Source organism: Aspergillus aculeatus, assembly GCF_001890905.1.
Source record: "Aspergillus aculeatus ATCC 16872 unplaced genomic scaffold ASPACscaffold_3, whole genome shotgun sequence".
NCBI classification, from domain to species: Eukaryota; Fungi; Ascomycota; class Eurotiomycetes; order Eurotiales; family Aspergillaceae; genus Aspergillus; species Aspergillus aculeatus.
In genome coordinates this window covers 289,430-304,451 of record NW_017962978.1, presented here as the reverse complement: position 1 = coordinate 304,451, position 15,022 = coordinate 289,430, and the positions used below count along the sequence as shown (strand labels likewise).

The 15,022-nt window shown below is 56.5% G+C and overlaps 6 protein-coding genes across 6 annotated transcripts; 3 read left to right on the top strand and 3 right to left on the bottom strand.

Moving 5' to 3' along the window:
- Nucleotides 1-486: 486 nt before the first annotated feature.
- ASPACDRAFT_75802 (DUF3591 domain-containing protein) lies at nucleotides 487-4,754 on the bottom strand. The gene is made up of 4 exons (XM_020204547.1): nucleotides 1,553-4,754; nucleotides 1,447-1,503; nucleotides 1,173-1,364; nucleotides 487-740 (listed from the first exon to the last, which is right to left on the bottom strand). The coding sequence occupies exons 1-4, from the start codon at nucleotides 4,714-4,716 to the stop codon at nucleotides 653-655; spliced, it is 3,501 nt and encodes a 1,166-aa protein (XP_020059017.1). The 5' UTR covers nucleotides 4,717-4,754; the 3' UTR covers nucleotides 487-652.
- A 350-nt stretch (nucleotides 4,755-5,104) lies between these two features.
- ASPACDRAFT_75801 (RNA methyltransferase) lies at nucleotides 5,105-6,247 on the bottom strand. The gene is made up of 4 exons (XM_020204546.1): nucleotides 6,098-6,247; nucleotides 5,931-6,029; nucleotides 5,574-5,866; nucleotides 5,105-5,507 (listed from the first exon to the last, which is right to left on the bottom strand). The coding sequence occupies exons 1-4, from the start codon at nucleotides 6,181-6,183 to the stop codon at nucleotides 5,263-5,265; spliced, it is 723 nt and encodes a 240-aa protein (XP_020059016.1). The 5' UTR covers nucleotides 6,184-6,247; the 3' UTR covers nucleotides 5,105-5,262.
- A 264-nt stretch (nucleotides 6,248-6,511) lies between these two features.
- Nucleotides 6,512-7,857, top strand: ASPACDRAFT_39988 (putative Golgi reassembly stacking protein; the record flags this gene model as incomplete). Its single annotated transcript, XM_020200684.1, has 3 exons — nucleotides 6,512-6,682; nucleotides 6,758-6,841; nucleotides 6,901-7,857. 3 exons carry the CDS (start codon nucleotides 6,512-6,514, stop codon nucleotides 7,855-7,857), a joined length of 1,212 nt encoding a protein of 403 aa, XP_020059015.1.
- Nucleotides 7,858-8,028: 171 nt separating this feature from the next.
- ASPACDRAFT_112868 (MICOS complex subunit MIC26/MIC27) lies at nucleotides 8,029-9,439 on the bottom strand. The gene is made up of 3 exons (XM_020195678.1): nucleotides 9,246-9,439; nucleotides 9,096-9,188; nucleotides 8,029-9,006 (listed from the first exon to the last, which is right to left on the bottom strand). Exons 1-3 carry the CDS (start codon nucleotides 9,270-9,272, stop codon nucleotides 8,359-8,361), a joined length of 768 nt encoding a protein of 255 aa, XP_020059014.1. The 5' UTR covers nucleotides 9,273-9,439; the 3' UTR covers nucleotides 8,029-8,358.
- Nucleotides 9,440-9,660: 221 nt separating this feature from the next.
- ASPACDRAFT_75799 (mitochondrial intermediate peptidase) lies at nucleotides 9,661-12,381 on the top strand. The gene is made up of 2 exons (XM_020204545.1): nucleotides 9,661-12,177; nucleotides 12,258-12,381. The coding sequence occupies exon 1, from the start codon at nucleotides 9,789-9,791 to the stop codon at nucleotides 12,174-12,176; it is 2,388 nt and encodes a 795-aa protein (XP_020059013.1). The 5' UTR covers nucleotides 9,661-9,788; the 3' UTR covers nucleotide 12,177; nucleotides 12,258-12,381.
- A 350-nt stretch (nucleotides 12,382-12,731) lies between these two features.
- Nucleotides 12,732-14,606, top strand: ASPACDRAFT_57672 (uncharacterized protein; the record flags this gene model as incomplete). Its single annotated transcript, XM_020203274.1, has 1 exon — nucleotides 12,732-14,606. One exon carries the CDS (start codon nucleotides 12,732-12,734, stop codon nucleotides 14,604-14,606), a length of 1,875 nt encoding a protein of 624 aa, XP_020059012.1.
- Nucleotides 14,607-15,022: the final 416 nt, after the last annotated feature.

Sequence of the window (15,022 nt, the reverse complement as noted above, 5' to 3'; positions counted from 1 at the left end):
ATTCTTATTACAACAGAGCAAGCTACTAGCTGCAGGGGTCATATGAACTTGTGCAACCTACGTGTAGGAGAAAGGGATTATCATATGTTTATCTCATTGGGATTCAATCTTTGAAATGGTCATGTGCCCAAACGACAGAGCTAGTCATGGCTAGCGGGACCTTCTTTGTGATGTTGCTTAATTCCAGCGCCGCGCCAAGGTAACGCCAATTACATGGTCAAGTCAAACAAAAGCGCGCGAAGTACGAGATGAAATATGCTTATTGCTTATGCTTCTAGTCCCCCAAGCGCCGCCTGGCAATTTGGATTTCACACGCATGTGACATTGCGTTGCGAGCTGATCACTGCAAAATCGATAGTTCTAAAGCAGCCGTGTGTATGGGAAACACGTTAGGGTGGAATACCGGAAAGTAGGGGATACAGACGGATTGTTCCCAAAGCCTGATATCCAGGCAACAGCGATCTGTGATGAAGGTGTAGGAGGGGAAAAAGTAGGAGAGGAGCAAGAGAGCAGAAAAGTTTGAGAGTTGGGGGTATCATTTGGTCAAAAGTAAGAGATATGGGAGGAGTCAGGACGTAGATGCGATTTGGTGAGAAGAGGTGCGGATGTGTCGAGGATTGATATAAACTTGTAGGTGAGCGACGGCTTGCATTCACAGAGCAGGAGGCGCGCCCATTGCAAAGGCGGAGTCGCTGACCCGGTCTTCGGGTTTCATGGTGCCGTTGAGAAGGGGGCAGAGTCTGTTTGGCGGTTGTGGGTTCATGTGTTAGCTTGGATTCCTCAAATGGGCTTTTATGAAGATGGGTCCTTGTCTTCCGATGCGCATCTTGGGGTATGAAGGGGGTGAAAGGATCCCATGCAGTGGGCAGCAGCAATGGGTTGCTGAGCTTGCTTGTTTCCGCTAACTGGGAATCCTGGGGAAGGAGGCTCTAGCGTGGGAGCCAGTGCCAGATGCACATCCAGAGTCAGGTCCAAGGGTGGTGGTGGGCTTTTTTAAAATGCCTTTTATGGGGAGTGCCATGCGCCTTCGTCCATCGCCTCCTGTATTTCCTGCGGCTGTGGGAGCCGGAGGGGAGGTGGACAGAGACGGGCGAGTCGACGGAGAAGCAGTAAAGAATGAGGATTGGCAATCAATTGGGGGGTGAGGACACTCATCCTGGTTGAGAACGCACTTTTTGTTGGTCTTGATATGGCCGACCTGGCCGCAGTTGGCGCATTTGCGTTGTGTGCCAGCGGACTTGCCGGAGCCACCGCCACCGTCGGCGGGTGAATCTCCGGCGGAGGCACGGGCAGCTCCCTTCTGCTTCTCGCGGGCAAAGCGACGCTCCTTGTTGCGGTTGAGACGGCTCAATTCGGCTTCCAGACTGTGGTGGAGTTAAAAAGGTTAGTATGCTCAAGCCCCGACAGGGCGTAAAACGTATGTTTAGGAAAATAGACGAGACATACAGTTTCTTGTTGCGAGCATCGATTTCCGGATCGCCGGTGGGCTGCAGAGAATCCAGTCTGGAACGGTTAGTCAACTTGTCCAAAGCATTGGGAAGGGAAACCTTACTTCGTGCTCAAGGCCTCCACGCGGTGACGGTGTTGAATATAGTGCCGAATAACCTTAGGGTCGAAGACCATCTGTTCCTTCTGATAGAGTTGACCTTTTTCGTCCTTGTATGTCCGCATGATGCGCAGAACTTTGCCTCTCTGGTCCGGCAAGCTCATCCTGCTGAACTGACTGGTCGTCTCGTCGTCGCGCCGATATGGGGCCGGCGTAGGCGCTTCGGATCTGGGTGTCGGCTTGCTGTACTCGGCTTCGTCATCGCGGTCAATGTCGCTCTCCTCATCGGAATGCTCAACGGTCGACGACAGGCTGGCCTTCTGCGCATCCCAGATGCGGCGAATGGACGTTTCGTAGGATTTCTGCTGCCGAGCGACGTTGTAGCTGTGGCCACCCAATTCTTTGAGTCTTTGTGCATCGAGTTTATCCTCCACACTCTCGCCAACAGCCTTGAATCCACCCTTCATGGAGGTCTTGATAAAGCTGAAACCCTCTCCACGCCCAGTAGGGTCACCTTCACCGTGTAATTTGAGCATCGCTTTACCCTGAGAGGCCAGAAGAAAGTTGCGTGTAGCCTTCCAGGGTGCCATTTGCTGTTCAAAGCTCTCGCCTTCTCCATCGTCATCGTCGTCGCCGCCAGTCTCGGCATCGTTGCCAAAACCGGTGTCGTGAAGATGCTGCTGGCCGACCTGCATGGATTCCAGCAGACATACATCCTCCGGTTGTACCCACGACCGAATCACATCCTGCTCCGGAACCGGTTCCATGGGCACCCAGTACTTCGAGTCCTTGTCGTGCTGAAGAAAGTCCTTCACCTTCTGACGGTTCTGCATATCACTGGTGCCGGGAATGTGCGCCGTAACGTCGCTGATGGAGAGTCGGAGGTCGGGGCTCTTCTTCAGCAGACGATAGACCAGCATCTTCATACGATTCTTCGCCACGGTGGTGACCTTCCGCGAGTGGGGTCCAGGTACGTCCACCGAAGGAAACTGCTGCCCAGCCACATACAGATTCTCAATGTTCCGGATGTAGTAGTCGCTACCGCCGGAGCCAGTCGTGCTGCGCACGATCAGGAAATCGTTCGACTTGGCCTGGTGCTGGAATAGCGGTGCGCGATACATGGAGTTGGAGATTGCGGGGGTTATCTCGCCTGGATCGACGTGACCGAAGATTGAGAACGGACTCTTGTCTTGAGGAAGCAGGACAACGGTCTCGCCAATCTCTGCCTTCGGGCGCGTGGGGTCTTCCATGCTCTTCCTGCGGTAGTAATTGATGAAGCGGTTGGACATACCGAAATTGGACAGCATGATAGGCACTTCTTCCGAGTATTCGACCAGCAAGACGTTGGAATTATCAGCCAGGGAGAGGGACTTGGTGGAATCGAAGAGGGCTTTGACGTCTTTGCCCCTTTGGTGCTTGCGCTTGATGTACGCGGTGTTTTTGAACCAACATGTCTGTCCCGGCCTGAAAGCAAGTGCCGGACGGTGGAACGAGCGAGCTTCGGCCTTGGCCAGCTCCGTCTTGTAGTAAGGCCACTGCAGGCGTAGAGCAGGCATACTGTGTTCCAACGTAACATTGCCCAGGGTGCTTCGCACCTTGTTCTGATGGTTTTGTTTGAGCATATCGTAAGCTTGATCATTCGAGATGTTGTACCGTGAAGTGAGACGCTTGGTGACACTGGCGTCCATTTCATCGCGGTTAATGGCTCCCAACGCTTTGGGCTTCTGCGTGGCATTCTCTGGTCCGCGTTCATCGAGGAGGATATGAGGGTCGTTCATGTCGACAACGACCTTCTGTGCGATCCGCGAGGTTGCCTGCTCAGGGTCATCGACAATGGGCACATCGATATGGGCGAGTGCCACCACCTCCAATGGATCCCGACCAATTTTGCGCTTCTTCGTAGGACGATTTGTGTCGAGAAGCCAGTCGTCCTCCATGTCAACATCTTGAGCCTCCGGCTCATCAACTTCCATGATAGAGATATCGTCCTTGACATCCCAGTCTGCGCAAACGATTTGAAGGTCATGCAGGGAGACACCGCCAGGCAAAGTATCATCAACGTCCGTATCGTGCTCGAAATCCTCTCGAATCTCCTCCTCGTCCTCCTGTGCAGCCTCCAGAATCGTCACCAAGCCCGAATGCTCCGCTTCATGCGGGCGTTTGAAGACCTGGCCTGCGGCCTTGAACACTCGCTCCTGGTCCTGCGCCAACTCAATGTTGACTTTACTCGGGATAACCGGTTTCGGAGGCTTCAGCGGCTGCTTGCCCAGAAAGAAGGCCTTCTTATGCGGGATCAGCTCGAGAAACCGGGGTAGAGCATTCCGGTCAAACGTGGGGAATAGCGAATGCAGCAGCTCCTCGACGTTCTCCGGCGGTGCAGGCGGGTTGTCCGGCCCGTACGCCGACATGGCGAACAGCTGCTGCTGTAGTTTCCACGCCCGCAGCGACGCGGGATCCATATCCTCCGCCGTCGGGCTCATCGCCTCATCCTCCTGCAGAAGATCCACCTCGTCTTCATCCATCGGCGCCGCCGCCGCTGGCTCCTGTGACAGAGAAGGCACCGACACCTCCATGACCGGCTCCGGCGCGGCCGCCGCTGTTGCTGCTGCTGCCGCCACCGACCCCTTCATCACCGGTCGTGCTTCATCAGTCGCCGCTGCTGCTGCCGTCGTCTCCTCTTCCTCATCGAAGAACAAATCTCGCGTGGGATCCGCATGATCCACGCCCGGCGAGGACGGACCCTCGCCGAAGAGATCGTCCAGCTCATCGCGGGGACCTTGCTGTGTATCATCCTCACCCTCCTGGCCGGCAGCACCAATATCATCCTCTTCGCCGCCGCCGCCGCCGCCGCCACCACCAAAAAGATCCTCGTCTTCCCCTCCAAAGAGATCCTTGTCCGCGTCTTCATCGCCGAGATCCATCATACCATTGTCATCCTCGTGGTCAGCAGCAGCGGGGGGGCCCGTCCGCTCTTCTTCTTCGGGAAGCTCATCGTCATCGAAATCCTCGTAGTCCACGGCGTCGTCGGCCTTCTCGCCGGGTTCCAGATCGCGCGACAGGAAATCGAAGGACATGGCGCCGTCCCCGAGGGGGCCGTTCATCTGTCGCATCACATTTTCGAAGACTGAATCTTCGGTCTCAGGGACCGGGGGCTCGGTCGCGTGAGGCATTTTGACGGCGAAAGTGTGGTTCTGATCGTAGGTGTTGTAGAGAGAGAGAGAGAGAGAGTTCGGCTGGTGGGGGATGGAGGGATGTCACGCGTTCGGGCGCATCGGGGCTGGCTCTGTCTACCAGAGATGGTGACCGACCTGGGAATGCGTAGAGATATGTGCTGCGAGTGAAGGGAACGTGAAGGAAAAGCGAAGAGATGGTGGTTCAATCCGACTGCAGGAAGATGGCACGGGGAATGCAAAGCGGCGAGAGGAAGAAGAGAGAGTGAGAGCGAGAGCCCGGCGGAGTTACACCGCCCTAACCCCAATCAGGAAAGCAGCTTATAAGTTCTGGGGCCTCGAGTCCAACGACCTATGCTGCAATTCACACAAATTCTAAAGTGCTTAGGGGTATTTGATTACTTATAACCAGACAATAATGTACAGTAAAGTGCAAGCCTGCGAGCATATCCAAACGGGGTGAGCTTCATCTCCGCATCAGCTAGATTCAGCAGGCCCAACAAACAATTCTAGTGAAAACAAGAAAGCAAGAAGCAGCACAAGCCATCATTGCAAATCGAACCCACCATAGTATACACAGAGGGCTTTGCTCGCACCCTCCATGCAGTAATGCATCACCGTTGCATTCTGCCCGTCCTTGACCACCTTGGCCATCTGCTTCACATCCGAGGTCCGCGGAAGATAGAGAACCATGTGCTCGGTGAACAGCGAGTATTCATTGTATAATTTCGCCAACGAGTAAGGCTCCATCGTCCTGAGGTTAAAGACTTTATCCGACCGGTAGCCGGGTCCTACACCAGCTTTCAGTCAGTGACATGTTTTTTCACCTCTCCAAATCGGAAACGAGTATCACCCACCTCCCCAAGGCGGACTAGCGAACAGAACACTGTACGGAGCCAGATCCATCAATTGATTCTTGATAATCTCGAAGCAGTCCCCCTCAAACCAGGTGATCTGGTCCGCGACGCCGTAGATCTTGGCGTTGTGTTTCGCGCACTGCAGGACGGCCGGGTTCTTCTCGATGGCGTAGACACGCTTCCACCGGCCGGAGAGGGCAAAGGCAATGGAGTTGCCGCCAGCCCCGGCGAAAGCATCCACCAGAACCATTTTGTCCGCGGGCGCGGAGCTGGCCATATGCTCTGCAATCTTACTGGAATATTGTCAACTCCGAACGTGCGCATTCGCGGGCACGAGAAATACAATGCGAAACGTACTTGGCCACGGGCTCCGGAGTCACACCGAACCAGGCATCATCGGTCAACCACACCCCCTCGTCATACTTGGAGAAGATCTTGTATCGTTGAGCCCAATAACTGTGCGGAATGGAAATAGTTAATTAGGTCTGAGATGCATGCGAGTTAAGATGATTTGGGGAACTAACTTCTGGATATCCCACGGCACTTCTCCGAGCTCGTAGTAGTGATGCACCTCCGGCGGAGGCACATCTTCCTTTGGATCGCGCGCCATTAAGCAGGGAGCGGAAAATCCCCAAGAAGAATCTCTAACAGGTTCTGCTGCTTGACTCGATCGCAGCGCGGCGGCGCATTATTACCGACGACGGAGAGAGAAGCAAGACCGATAAACCGGGGGCGATAAGCGATAAGTTCCAAACGGGCAGTGTTTGCGTTGTTTGTTTGAAACACATGGCCAGCCAACATAGTTACGGGGCATGATTCCTCCCTCCACGTTGCGCCCATCAACGAACAGCTTCCACTACATTGAGGTTGAGGACGAGACTGTACACCCCCGATCGCATTCAACCTTAGTCTTCTTACAGTCTATATCTCCGCGCGACATGTTCGGCGCCTTCAACCGCTTCATCGGGCTGGAAGCCGAGCCAGCTCAGCAACCCCGATCGTCGACCGCGGACAACTCCTTCGGCTTTCAGGTACTCCGCAACAAGGATCCGGAGGTGCCCCTCGAGCCGTGGTTTGATTTCATCATCGGGATCAATGGACGTTTGATTGTACGTTTGCTAAGTATACCTGGCCGTATATCTAATCTTTTCCCAAACTAACCCCTCCTCCCCTCTAAAACACAGGAAGACCCAGACCCTCACCTCTTCGCAACCGAAGTCCGCAATTGCGCCGGCTCCAGTGTAACCTTTGAAGTCTGGAGCGCGAAAGTAAGTTCCCCCAAGCCATTCCCCCTTCAACCCTCCTCCCTAAACTTTACGCTCTCCAGGGCCAAAAATCGCACAGCGTCTCCCTCCCCGTCCCCGCAACCGCAACAACCCCAACCCTAGGCCTAGCCGTGCAACTGGCCCCGCTCTCCTCGACGCAGAACATCTGGCACGTGCTGTCGATCCCCTCGCCGCTGAGCCCGGCCTACCGGGCGGGCCTCCTGCCGCACTCGGACTACATCATCGGCACGCCGAGCGGCACGCTCCGGGGCGAGTCGGCGCTGGGCGAGCTGGTCGAGGACCACCTGGACCGCACCCTGGTGCTTTGGGTGTACAACAGCGAGTTCGACGTCGTGCGCGAGGTCGAGCTGATCCCCACGCGCGGCTGGGGCGGCGAGGGCGCCCTCGGCGCCGAGCTGGGGTTCGGAGCCCTGCATCGGTTGCCGGTCGGGTTGGGGGAGGAGGTTGAAGGCCCTGGGGAGGTGGTCTTTGAGAATGCTCCGTCGGGTTCCCGGGGGGATGGGTCTGGGGCGCATTTTGGGGGGTATGGTCAGCACCAGCAGCAGGAGCAACAACCCCAAGGGTACGGGTTCGGGTACGGGTATGGGTACGGGGATCAAGAGCAAGGGCACGAGCAACAGCAACAGCAACAGCAACAGCAACAGCAACAGCAAGAGCAGCATCAGTTCCTCGTGCCGGCGAATCTGAGCTCTCCGCCTCCGCCGCCTATAGTGGGGACGCCAACGAATCGCGTGGCGAGTCCGGCGACGACGACGTCGACGGGGGCGGTAGCAGGTCATGGACGTTCGCACCGCAAGGCGAGAGCGGCGCCCAGTCCGTCGGCCTTTGATGAGTATTTCGCCGAGGGGTTGCAGAAGAGTAAAGAGTTGGATTATGCCCCGTCGAGTCGGAAGGGGACTCCCTTGCCGCCGCCCCCGAAGAAGGGTGGTGGTGGTGCGGTGCAGAGCCCCCCTCCGCCGCCTGTAACGAGTGGCTCGCCGAGTCCCGCGGCGGAGTAAGAAGAGTACTAGTAGCAGCAAAGAAATCTTTTATATTTCGTTGTAAAGCATCGTGCGTTGAGTCTTTCGGAGTTGAAGCTGTCAGGGTTCGGTGGGGTCGGTCTGCTGATGAGATCCTCTTTTCTTGCCGTTCATGGCCCCGGATTGTTTACGGAGCTTGCCACAAGTTATGGGAGGAAGCTTGTCTAGTACCGTATTTCTTAAATTCTAACCCTCTTAAAGTACACACATACACACAACCAGACAAAATAGACAGAGAGACGGAAGGAGGATAAGTTATGCCAGCAGTAGATATAAGAGTCCGGTAGGTAGAATCATCCCAGTTCCACGGCCACAAGAAAGTCTTTCAACCAGCGCTTGGAGGTAAGGAAAAGGGAGGAGTAGCAATATATCACGTCCGCTTCGAAGCAGAGAGAGGAGAACACAGGAGAAGGCTAAACACCAAGAATTTAAGGCAGAGAAAGGTAGATTGCATTCTAGCAAGACAAAAGAAGCACCGCTTTAGTGGCCCTTGCTGACAATCTCCTCCAGCTTCTTGCGGGCCTCTCCAATCTTCTCCTCCATCATGGCGCGGCCCATGGCGCTGTGGGCGACACCGGTGTGGTAGAAGTGCTCGGCCTGCGCGCGGAAGCGCAGGTGCGAGTCGGCCACGACGGGGACCTTCTTCTCGTACTCCCAGACGAGGTCGGAGACGTTGCGCATGGTGACGGGCAGCAGGGTCCAGGCGGCCACGGTGCCGAAGGCGAGCGGGGAGGCAGTGCGGAGGATCAGGCCGCGGTTGCGCGAGACAATGGAGCCGGCCATGGCGGCGACGACGACGTAGACGCCCCCGGGGAGGAGGCGCTCGCCCGACTCGGGCGAGGGGGCCAGCGAGGCGACGGTGTTGGTGAAGGCGTTCTCAATGTGCAGGGCCCGCGACAGGAAGTTGTTGAAGCAGGTCTCCACGGCCAGGGAGTTTTGGTACAGGAATAGCCGGGCTTGACGGACCTGGGCCGTCAGGATATCTGTAGGAGTCGGGGAGGAGGTAGCGGAGGAGGTGGTGGGTGTGGCCGGGATAATGGACGACGAGACGGCGGCGGGCGTCGTGGGAGTGGGAATGTTTCTGGTGGTCGGAATCTCGTCCTCGTAGTCATCGTAGATGGGTTTCTTCTGGATGAGAAAGAAGAGAACAAAATATCGTCAGACTACCATTGCTGTGACTGCAGTCAAGTTCCATGACATGAGAAGGGAGGTCGTACCAGGTCCCGGGGCTCTTCTGCAAAGGCCGTCCGCCGGGGATAGAGAGCGACTCCTCCAGCCAAAAGAGAGGCGGCGAGGGGAGCCACAGCCCGCTGTTTTGAGGCGGTTAGTGAAGGGGATTCGAGCTTATGAAGAGTTGCATTTCGCACCTGTTGGAACATTGGCCGAAAAGACATGGTGCAGAGAGGCCAATGGAGGAGGGTGGGGGGAGGAAGAAGGTCGGAGGGAAGTTGGATGGATGAAGTTCAGATCGGGAATGACGGGAGGTGAACCTTTGAACTTCAGGTTCAGAAGGGAAGGAAGTTGCCAAGCGGGTTTTTCGCTCTCCCGTCGCAGCGGCGGCTCGGCCACTCCTCCGTCATCGCCCGTTGATTTCCTTTCCCTTTCCTTTTCCTTTTAGCCTCTCCCCTTCTTTCTCCGCTTCCCTCCTCCTCCTCCTCCTCCTCCTCCTCCTCCTCTTTCTCGGGCTCTTCCTTTCTCCACATACACCTCTTATCTCTCTATCCCCTCCCCCCCCCCTCCTTCCTCTCTCTTTCTCCTCTCCTTCTTTCTATCTCTATTACCGTCCCCTACTCGTGTCTCATTTTGATCATCAACATATTACCTGCTCGTTCTCCATGGTATAAGCCGATCCTGATGTCAGAACACCATCTACAAGCCACCCACTCGCCCTAATCCCCGCGTATCCCATCATGGGGTCGCCTCACATGCTCATGCCACTGCGGCGGCGTCCGTGGACTTGTCGCACGTGTTTGTCCCAGGCCCGACGCTCACTGAAGACTGCTGCCGCACACCGTCCCGCTAGAGACTACACGCCCACCAAGAATGATCACCAGAAGAAAACCGAGGATGAGACTCTCCGACGCATGTTCGATTCGCAGCCCTTCTGGCGGGAGTTCTCTCGGAGCAGTGCTGCCCAGTTGAAACCCACCGGGCTGGTTCAAAACCAATACCTTACCAGCCCAGATGGCTTCCGCGTCTTCGCTACCTCCACCCTGCAGAAATGCCAGGCGATCGTCACCAAAGTGCTCGCCGCCTCGACCTTGAAAGAATACCAGACCATGGCCCGTGATCTCGACCGACTCAGCGACCTGCTGTGTCGGGTGATCGACTTGTCGGACTTTATCCGGGTTATTCACCCGGATCCGCAGGTGCAGGAGGCGGCCACGCAGGCATATGCGCTCATGTTTGAATACATGAACGTTTTAAACACGACCACGGGTCTGAATGATCAGCTGAAGAAGGCAGCTGCCAACCCGTTGGTCACGGCACATTGGTCGGAGGAGGAGAAGATTGTGGCGCAGATCCTTATCAAGGATTTCTCTAACTCAGCCATTCATATGCCTCCAAACGAGCGACAGCGGTTCGTCAACCTATCGACAGAGGTCAGCCAGCTAGGGTCAGCCTTTGTCAATGGCGCCGAACCGGCCCAGGCTAAAGTGTATGTCGAGGCCAATAACCTGCGCGGCTTGGACCCCATGCTGGTGCACAAGATGAAGCGGTGGGGGACTCGCACCATATCCGTGCCGACTATGGGTCTCATCCCGCGAATGGCGCTGCGATCGGTCCACATGGAGGACGTTCGCCGAGAGATCTACCTGGCTACGCGGACGTCGAGTCCGAATCAGATCCAGGTTTTGGAGAAGCTGCTCACGAAACGGGCGGAGCTCGCGCAGCTGTCCGGCTTCGAGAGCTTCGCACATATGACGCTCCATGACAAGATGGCCAAGAGTCCGGAAGCCGTGGCCAAATTTCTGACGGCCCTTGTCGGCAGCAACCGTGAACTCGTCAAGGAGGAGCTCGCGCAGTTGCAACGCATGAAGGGCGCCAGTCCACTGCAACCATGGGATCACGCGTATTATGTGCACGGACGGGTTCAGCAGTATTCAATGGCGCGCCGGTCGCGGGAGCTGAACGCAGTACCCGAATTCTTCTCGCTGGGCACGGTGATGCAAGGCCTGTCTCGCCTATTTGAGCGACTGTATGGAGTACGGTTGGTGCCTCGGGAGACGGCTCCCGGTGAGACGTGGATGTCGGACGTCCGCCGCTTGGACGTGGTCGACGAGTCCGGCCGACACCTTGCGGTCATTTACTGCGATCTATTTTCGCGGCCCAACAAGCATCCGAACCCGGCCCACTTCACCTTGCGGTGTGCGCGGGAGATCTCCGCCGAAGAGGTGGCCGAGTGCGCGACAGTGCTGGACTCGTCGGCGCATCCCAACGATGGCATGGCGACGGCGATTGACTCGGAGAGCAAGACGCTCCGCCAGCTCCCCACAATCGCTCTAGTGTGCGACTTTCCCGAGCCCCCCGCGACGGGAGCGGGACGCCCGGCTCTGCTGACTGAGCACAGTGTGCGCACGCTGTTCCACGAAATGGGTCATGCGTTGCACTCCATTCTCGGACAGACGCGATTGCAGTCCATCTCTGGAACGCGCTGCGCGACCGACTTTGCCGAGCTGCCCTCGGTGCTGATGGAGCATTTTGCCATGGCACCGGAGGTGCTGTCGCTGTACGCCCGCCACTGGGAGACAGACACCCCGCTCTCGGAGAGCATGATGCGGAGCATGGCCAAAGACCGGTCTGCGCACGCCTCCGTCTATGGTGCTGTCGAGAACGAGGCCCAAATCCTCATGGCGCTTGTGGATCAGGCTTACCACACGCTGCCGGCGAATCGGCCGATCGACAGCACGGCACTCTACCATCAAGTGGCGACGACGCATTCCAGCCTGCCCGATCCCACGGACACGCAGCCGCTTACGTCGTGGCAGGGATTCTTCGGCCACTTGTATGGCTACGGGGCCACCTACTACAGCTACATCTTCGATCGGGCGATCGCTAATAAGATCTGGGAGGACGTGTTCCGCGGGGGCCAGGCGGCGGTGGAGCGAGACGCCGGCGAGCGGTACAAGAAGGAGGTGCTCCGCTGGGGTGGTGGACGCAATGGGTGGGAGTGCGTGGCTGGAGTCTTGGGCAGCCAGAACGCGGCCAACGCGGATGGGCGGTTGGTGGAGGGCGGCGACGAGGCGATGCGTGAAGTCGGCCGATGGGGACTGGGGCGCGATGGAGTCTCTGGGTGAAGTATGTATAAATATCAGGTCATCTGTATACTACGCTAGACGGAAATGCATAGAGCTGGTGCTAAGGTTGAAGTCTCACAGGGCTCCTTTTTTTGTCTTTCTTGCTTCCACCCCGGCCAGGCGTAACGGTAGCACGGCAGCACGGCATTTAACGCCACGAGGATGTTGAACGGTCTGGGTCAGCACGGATGCTACTGTAGAAGAGGAGGTCTGCATGGATGGTAGCTTGAGGAGGGAAGAAGATTGGGGGAGGTAAGGAGGGTGAGTTTAATGAGATTCCTGGGATTGAGGGAGAGGGAGAGGGAGAGGGAGAGGGAGAGTTAAAGCTAGGGCTGCATGTCTCAGCATCAGCTGTAGACTAGCTGGAGACTACCAGTCCGGCCATGCATGTACTTTTGGCTCTTATCTTTCCTCCTCATCTCCAACTACTACCTACTACTATATAACCCGATCCAACCCGTCATCCCATCCCACCATTGAAAAGAATGTCCCCTTCTTCATGTACAGCACTGCACCATATCTATTCTACTATAAATTAATGCCTCTCTCTCCGACATGCCTCCCCTCAATCCTACCCTCACAACAACTTCAACTTCAACCTCATCCACCCTCCCCCCTCCCTCCTCCATCACCCTGAACCACAACCACCGCTCCACCTCCACCTCCCATCCCGATAAGCACCTGACCCCAAAGAGGAATCCCACTCTTCTCCGCCGCAAATCCACCATCCACCACCTCCGCCACTGGCTCTCGCAGCACCTTCCCAACCCTTCTTCTCCATCCCCATCCCACCCCCCGAAACTTCTCTCCCGCTCCAAGTCCCTAAGAAAACCAACCTACCATCGCTCCGCACCGCCTCCTCTCCAGCCCCAGAACCACCCCCAAACCCCCCAAGACCTACAACACAGCAAACCCGAAACTGACACCGACACCTTCTCCACGACCATCTCCACCAGCAGCTCAAGGTCATCCTCCCCGACCCCGTCCACCAAACACCTGAATACAGAGTATGAGGCGTACTGCCGGGCGTTTTCGTCGGGGTTGACGGCCGAGAGTTACGCCTACACTAACGGATCTGCCCCGGTGAGGTATGGAGACAATCGAGGGGATCAGGATCAGGATCAGCATTACCTCGATGCAGCAGCAGCTGCTGCTGCACGCGCAGCAAAAGCAAATCCAGGCCTAGAGCCCAACACCACAACCACAACCATCACGGAGAAACAAACCCACCTCCACGCGCAAACAGGGTCACAGGGCAGAAATGCGGACGCAGACACGAACATGGAGACTGCATACGAAAACGCAAACACAAATGCAGGTGCAAACGCAGCCCAGATTCCAATCCCTGCTTACAGCACCAGCGACCACCAACCAAACGGGGAAGTTGCAGCAGCAGCAGCGCAGCCCACCCGCTCCACCACACCAAGAACCACAACCAGAACCAGAAGAGAACGACCATGGCGAATCGACGAGATCCGTCGACCGGAGGATGTGCGGATGTTGTCCGGGGGGTATCAGCACCATCACCATCACCACCACCAAAAACAAGACCAAGACCACCGGGCTCATCACTCGCAGGATCGACACGATCGACAGCACTATGGGGATAGGGATAGCGATGCTGAGCCCGAGGGGAACTCCAAGGGAGTAGATCCTCCCCACGATACCACCACCACCACCCCCGCCACCATCACTGCCACTACAACCACCAACATAACCCCGAAGAACCATAACCACACCGGTACCCACATCAATAATGCCGACAAAAGCAAAGACATAGAAATGTCCTACAACCACAACAACAACAACCACCACAACCCAGGTACTAACCACGAAACCAATACCCTCAGTGCAAACCCTAACCCTCATATCACCACCACAACTACCACCGATACTAATACAAACATCACTAACGAAACCACCACCACCACCACCACCACCACCACAAAACCAACCCCAGAAGAACCCCCAGCACCAGCAGCACCCATCTTCCCCCTCACAACAGTCAACCCAACCAACCCAACCACTCAAACCCAAGAAATCCTGCACTGGCTACGACACCGCTCCTCCCTTGACTCCCTTGACAGACAAGGTCAAGGGTTCGAGCAGCATCGGTACCTCCACGAAGGAGACGATACCGACCCGGACACCGACGCGGACACCAACACGGACCGACAGACAAACACCACAGCATATGCAGATACACATGCTGCCCCTGCCCACTGGCACCTCCAGCCACCCCGCCTCTCCCCGCCGCTCCGCGTCCTCACCCCGGCACGATATGAACAGCTCCGCAAACACACTACACAAAATCAACCACCCCGAAAACATTGGTGGGGGGCGGTGCAGAGCTATTGGGCGCGAATGCGGCCACGAAGCGAGGCGGCCAGGCGGGAGGCGAAGAGGGAAAAGCAGGAGGCCGACTGGTGAGAGACAGGAAAAAACCTACGGTGCAATTTAGGCCTTACAATCTCCGGCGTTGTGTGTCACCCGCCACGGCGAACAAGAAAAAACAAAAGAAAAGTCCAATCCAGTCGGGCATGAAATCGCCGGGTGTGGATGGCTTTTTTGCCTGCTGCTTTTTCCTGTGCAACCACACCAACACGTCCAATGGGATCCCCTGGAGAGGGGCATTGTAGAACACGGAGAGCCACAAGAAAAAAAGCGGAGAACAGGGGTATCCTGAGTATTCTATTACATACAGCCTAGGCCAATACAACAATAATGAAAATTCCTCTTCGGGACATCATACGACAAAGGAAATAGGGTCATCCTCCCCCGAGCCCAGAGTCTTCTTCGAGCCCAGAGTCTTCTCTCCCCGTTCACGAGGATCCTTCCTCAATCCC

Excerpts from the sequence above, each read along its gene's own strand:
- ASPACDRAFT_75799 (XM_020204545.1), top strand. The coding sequence starts at position 9,789 with ATGGGGTCGCCTCACATGCTCATGCCACTGCGGCGGCGTCCGTGGACT.
- ASPACDRAFT_112868 (XM_020195678.1), bottom strand. The coding sequence starts at position 9,272 with ATGTCTTTTCGGCCAATGTTCCAACAG. Across the intron at positions 9,189-9,245 it reads TTCGGCCAATGTTCCAACAG|CGGGCTGTGGCTCCCCTCGC; the intron begins GTGCGAAATGCA and ends GCCTCAAAACAG. Across the intron at positions 9,007-9,095 it reads CAGAAGAGCCCCGGGACCTG|AAGAAACCCATCTACGATGA; the intron begins GTACGACCTCCC and ends TTTCTCATCCAG.
- ASPACDRAFT_75802 (XM_020204547.1), bottom strand. The coding sequence starts at position 4,716 with ATGCCTCACGCGACCGAGCCCCCGGTCCCTGAGACCGAAGATTCAGTC. Across the intron at positions 1,504-1,552 it reads GTGGAGGCCTTGAGCACGAA|ACTGGATTCTCTGCAGCCCA; the intron begins GTAAGGTTTCCC and ends TAACCGTTCCAG. Across the intron at positions 741-1,172 it reads CATATCAAGACCAACAAAAA|ACTCTGCCCCCTTCTCAACG; the intron begins GTGCGTTCTCAA and ends ACCGCCAAACAG.
- ASPACDRAFT_75801 (XM_020204546.1), bottom strand. The coding sequence starts at position 6,183 with ATGGCGCGCGATCCAAAGGAAGATGTGCCTCCGCCGGAGGTGCATCAC. Across the intron at positions 6,030-6,097 it reads GTGCCGTGGGATATCCAGAA|TTATTGGGCTCAACGATACA; the intron begins GTTAGTTCCCCA and ends CATTCCGCACAG. Across the intron at positions 5,867-5,930 it reads ACTCCGGAGCCCGTGGCCAA|TAAGATTGCAGAGCATATGG; the intron begins GTACGTTTCGCA and ends ACAATATTCCAG.